The following is a 6,000-nucleotide window of genomic DNA, read 5'->3' as shown; positions in this document are numbered from 1 at the left end:
TATTTATTATTTTTTTTTTTAATTATTATTATCTTTTAATTTTATACTATTGTTAATTATTGTCATTACCATTGCCATATGATACTCTGCCATGATTGTGACTGAATGCTGTGCTGTATGTTCAACTTTGGAGGGGGGGGGGGGGGGGGGGTTCTCTTGAAGGGGGGGATGGATGTAAAAAAAAATGTTGTATATGTGAATAAGATGTGATGCATAATTAATAAAAAAAAAAAAAAAAATTAATTAATGAAATAGTCACTTCAGTAGGAATCTACTCGATCTGGAATTTCATATTAGGGCAAAAAGTTAGCAAATTTAGCAATAGGTTCATGTTGGTCACACAACTTTGTCACACTGTCAAAAAGCTGCTTGGTTAAAAAGCGACTTCTGTGTGACCTCGGGTAGCTTTATTTAAAACATTATTACAATATTGATCGATTTTGCAGTGGTTTCACAAATATAACCCCACCTTAAAAGATGTTTCCTAATGTGGCTGAATCATATATAACATAACAGCTGAACTTCAGACCTTATTTGGAGACCTTCCAACCTTAATTGTACAATCATTTACTTCTAGCCTATATAATTCACACGTGCCATGTGTACAATATTTAAAAAGATTTTAAAGAACTAATTTATAGTATATATACATTCGTAGTATTGAATCATCATGAAGCCTGAAAATGTCAATAGCCTATGAGTTCAAAGTTCAGATATGTCACATGACACGCTAAGTCAATAAAAACCGATTTAATAAAAACCGATTCACTGGCCTCTCGAATTTATGCAGGCACATATAGGACTATAAAATATTAGCATCTGGTCAGTAAGGTAGCCTAATCTTTAAATTGTAGACCCTGGGGGAGTTTAGCTCACTGAGCTGAAGAACCAACATAGTTCCGCTTCCAGTCTAAATGTGCTCTGTCTCTTTAACTGACCGTGCCTTGTGTAAACATTACCGTGCGCAATACTATTTCACACAGAGCGTTGTTGCTGCCTCTGCCAGAACTTCAAAGAGCCGTGGACGGCACCCATTACTTGGAAAGAGAGAAAATCACTCAAAATCAAAATCAAAAGTGCATTTGTCTCCCCGAGACGTTACCACAGGACTCCCCGTGGGTTCCCCGCTGTGTCTGATGGGCTTCCCCTGTCTGCGGCTCACAGCAGGAAGTGAGCAGGTGAGGCGCACCTGTTCAGAACACAGACTGAAACTCAGCACTGGTATCTGATGGCTGGCAAACACTTCGGATAGCTGTATGATATGCCAAAACGCACATCACGCGATTATTCCAAACAGCAATTCGTCGATAAAAAAAGAAGACATGGACTTAGACCTGAACTGGGCTCCAAAGCCGGATTACGTGTTGCGTTTTTGAAATATATCCCTCCGCGACCTATACAGGTGGGACGCGAAACTGTTCACAGGAGTTTCTGTTATGGGGAATCAAGTGGAGAAACTTACCCACTTGAATTACAATGAATTACCCACCGCTGACCCTAATGGATTTGACCTAGAAGACGACGCTCCACGGATCGGCGTGTCTTATATTTTCTCCGCGGATGACGACGAGCAAGAGGAGAACATCGATGAGACAGAAAAGGAAGATGTTAAGCACTATGACTGCCGCGATGAATTAGAAAGCGCGGTATATTATCGCGACGAGTGTATATATGAAAGGAATAGCAGGTTCGGTGAAGTGGGAACACTGTCGTGCGAAAACTTGGCGAATAAGTGCAAACCCGGTGACCTGGTGGAGTTTGTGGCTATCGGTCAGTACCCGCACTGGGCAGTATGCGTCGGCGACCTACAGGTGGTTCATTTGCATAGAAACGAGATTAAATGCGACTTTCTTTTCGATGCCAGTCAAGGTAAAAGGGGCAGAATTGTGAACGAGCTGTATAAGTTTCACGCGTTGAGCCCGGATGTTGTGGTGCAGAATGCCATGGAGCAAGTGGGGATGAAAGAGCGAGACATTTGCTGGAAGAACTCTGAATGCTTCGCTGCCTGGTGCAGATTTGGCAAACGCGAGTTTAAAACGGGAGGCGAGATACGAATCGGGAAGCAGCCGTACAAGATGAAACTGCAGCTGTCGGAGAAGAAAAGTCACGTTTTGGACTTTCAGAGTTTGGAGGATTTGATCATGGAAAAGAGGAGAAACGATCAAATGGGAAGGGAAGCCGTCGTTCAGGAACTGGAGAATCATTTAAATTGCACGGAAGACACCGAGAATGATTACAGTTGTAACTGATGATGGATCAAAGAGGGAGGTTCTCTAGAGGGCAAACAGCCTCATCATGGAGGATCATGTGGGCTTTATTTGTAATCACCTCAAGCACAGCGGCAGTGTTGCAATTTCATCAGTTTCTCAAGAGAGTTTTCCGTTAGCAGCACTTTTATAAATTGAACAACTTCAGCTTGTTTGCATTGATAATCCTGGTGTTTAAGGATTTGATCATTCCCTCACTTTGCTGTATTCACATCCAAGGGAATGTTTAATGAAGTCCTTTCCACATCACCTTTTAATGATCACATTTATAGTATTTTATTTTGAGGACTGGCAAATTAGGCTATGTATTCCCTTGACACATATTTCAATAAAGTCTGAATATTTTTACTTAAGCAAGGTTTTGTTCTTCAGCATTGGATTGTGATATAATCAACATGATTTTTTGTTATTTAGCTTAAGTTGTCTCAAGTATATAAACATATATTTTTGCTACAGGGCTTATTCGAGTGTTATTTGTGCATATGCAGAGAATATATTTTTATTTTAAATGTATTTCAGTGTTCAGTTCAGATCAACTCTTCCAATTGGTTTGATAGATTGAACTTGTTTTTATAAATATATATTTATGAAATTCTTTTTTCTTTTTTTTCCCAGTCTTTTGGTGGGGATTGAGTGTTTTCTGTCCGGAGTTGACTCCTGATTCCATCATATTTATTTCAGGAGCATCCAAACATTTCATGATGAAAAACACCCCAAGGGAAAAAGTAAACATGTATTTATGAATATGATTAAAATAACCGAGAGTTTACAATTTTCAGAGGAAAGGATTTCTTCCACAGATCGTCACTTGGCCCATCTAAGCATATATTTTGTTTTTCCTGGTGACTTTAATGATTATATCTTATATAATTTTTAATGATGCCACATATTACAGGTGTAGACAGCATTATATAGGAGAGTTAATATGTAAGAAAAACTGGGTAGTGATCATAAAAAAACTCTCTTTTTATGTTCATAAAGCATGCATTTGCCCTTTGTGTTGTGCCCCTTTAGGGATTTGATATGAATCAATAGGGAGTAAAGGGGCCATAGCAAGAAAAAAAAAAGTGATCTCTGTGTTTCTGATGTGTGTTTTGTTTCATGATACCAGACTTGAGATCCCCCGTTGGTAGTATCTGTGAGATAATGTTACCTAAAGGAGGTTTTGTTTAGCCGAAGAGGAGAGGATTTACATATCTGCTGGAGAGCTTGACTGCACTCCCAAGATAAGATGTACAGATGCTCGGAAATGATAACCACTGCTTTTTGAAGCGTTTCAAACTAGAAGTCTTAATTAGATCTATTTAAAAGAATTTCTCATCTAATTTAAGATACTGGCTCAGATTTAAGCATAAAATCATGTCATTTAAGCCAACGTTAATCAAATAAAGTTGCTGGTTTAGACTAATAATTAAGCTGCAATCTTAATCTGTTATTATTTTGTGTAACTCAATGGCACAAATATGCCTTTAAGATATCCCCCCCACAGGTCACACAAAGAAACTCAACTATAAAATAGCTATTTTTAAAGAGTCTCTGCAGCTACCAATGATTGACATTCATCCCCAAATCCTTTTTGCCACATAAAGCTGTTCTGTGCTTTACTACGCTGTATATCAAACTCAGTAGTGGGCCACATTGCTGTCTTGTGTGCAAAGATTTTATGGACTATGACGGAAATACTTAGACAACATGTAAACAAACTGCCCTTCCTGTTCAGTGGGGTGAGGTTTTCTGTGGAAGGCAGGGACAGGATGTGAAATGATATTGTACAACTGATTCCCCCATCAGACTGAGCTGACAATACTGCAAGGAATAGTTCACCCAAAATGAAAATTTGCTGAAAATGCACTCATTCTCAGGCCACCCAAGATAATGAGTTTGTTTCTTCATCAGAACAGATTTCAGAACAGAACAGAATCGGAGAAATTTAACGTTAGATCGTTAGATCACAAATAGATCTTCGAAAGTGAATGGGTGCCGCCAGACTGAGAGTCCAAAAATCACAATAATTCACAAATAATCCAAATGTTTTTAGTAAAAAAAAATAAAAAGGTGAGTTAGTAATAAATCACTTATTGAACTTCAAACTGTTGTTCTCTCAAGTCCTTGCTTTCATTATTAAAAATGGTCTTGATAGGAGAGAAATGCTCACAGATCAACAAACATTTACAAGCAAAAACAGACAACGAGGACTAACTTTTTCACTATGAAGATTTTCCATGGTTTATGGATTTATGGTTTGTGGTCTATTACGGTTTCAAATTAAAATGCCTTAACAATGGATTAGTTTTTTCAGACATTCAGCTTTTCACTTCATAAGACATTAATTGATGGAGTTGTGTGGATTATTGTGATGTTTTAGACAGCTGTTTAAACTCTCATTCTGATGGCATTCATTGATGAGCTGCTGTAAAGCTACATTTCTCCAGATCTATTCCAATGAAGAGACAAACCCATCTATAACTTTATAAATTGATGAGTCAATTTTCAGGAAATTTTTGGGTGAACTCATTCTTTCAGATAAAAGTTTTTTTTTTTTTTGCCACCAAGTATTTAATTCGGTACTCTTTATATTTAATTTATTAAGTAGTATGTTACATTTGCATAGCTGTCAGAACAAGCCTAAATCTTTACTCTGTTATAGTGTGTTATCTTAAATAAGGTGTTATCTTCTTAATCACTTCTCTTTGCCAGGGTTTGTTGGGTTAATCAGATCTTAATCTGATTGGGTTAATCTGTGGCTCTGACTCTCATCCCACCCCTCACTTTCATGAAAACACTGAGACTGTTTAAACTAGAAGGTCTGGTGATAGTAAATCATGTCTAAATGCCAGAGAGAGAAAATGAGAGCAATCCATTCACTGACCTGCTGCCCCTCCTCTAACCTGTTATAGCAAAAGGCAAACATGATCATCAAATATTTCATTTTTATAGTACAACAACAGCATTGCTGTATGAATTAGTATTAAAGACACATAAAATAAAAGTTTAATTGCTGAAAAAAATCACTATACCATCTATCCATAACAGATAATTCAACAGCAGCCATAAAAATGATCTAAATAGCTCTGGTGATAAGATCTCCTGTCAGTGAGATAAGTGGAGATACTTAAGACCACATAACACAGTAGTTATTTACAGCTTTTTGATTTGATAGCTGTCGAGTCCCTTCATTCTGATCCAGTTTTAATTTACTGCTCATCCTCTGAAGTTTAAATGGATAATGTAAATTTAAATTGCTGCATAAGATCCAATGCAATAACATAATGCTAATTTGGTTAAAATGCCACTTTCATGTGAAAAAGATAATGAAGAGGAATAATAAGCTGTATTGTCCTGGTGATTTTTTGCCATCTATAATTCCATTGCAGATGAGGGTTTGAACTCTCCTGTTTGCTGCTGGGATATGAAATGTGTCCCTCAGGTTCACCTGACTGAGATAGATGTAATCCTTCATTAAGAATTTATTTAGAATTCATATGCTATAAGTGCAATGACCAGTTGTATGAAATTCAAAACACACACACAAGCAGGTGTGCACAGCGGTATGAAATTAAATGGAAATAATGCATTTTTCTTGGAAACAACCTTGGGCTGGGTCTGTTTCCCCAAAATGCAAATACAAAATGCTGCACTATAGACTTGTGGTCAGGATACCTATCATAACTAATAAGACAGATTAGTTCAGTAAAATCTGTATGCAATTTGAATGCGAACATGATGTTAGTTT

At 37.4% G+C, this 6,000-nt stretch overlaps 1 protein-coding gene across 1 annotated transcript; it reads left to right on the top strand.

Moving 5' to 3' along the window:
- The first annotated feature begins 855 nt into the window (after positions 1-855).
- Positions 856-2,620, top strand: LOC132158432 (protein LRATD2-like). The gene has a single exon (XM_059567853.1). The coding sequence runs from the start codon at positions 1,437-1,439 to the stop codon at positions 2,247-2,249; it is 813 nt and encodes a 270-aa protein (XP_059423836.1). The 5' UTR covers positions 856-1,436; the 3' UTR covers positions 2,250-2,620.
- Positions 2,621-6,000: the final 3,380 nt, after the last annotated feature.

The sequence above is a fragment of the Carassius carassius genome, chromosome 15 (genome assembly GCF_963082965.1).
Source record: "Carassius carassius chromosome 15, fCarCar2.1, whole genome shotgun sequence".
Taxonomy (NCBI): domain Eukaryota; kingdom Metazoa; phylum Chordata; class Actinopteri; order Cypriniformes; family Cyprinidae; genus Carassius; species Carassius carassius.
The sequence above is the reverse complement of the archived record's forward strand: the minus strand, read 5'-3'. Positions and strand labels throughout refer to the sequence as shown.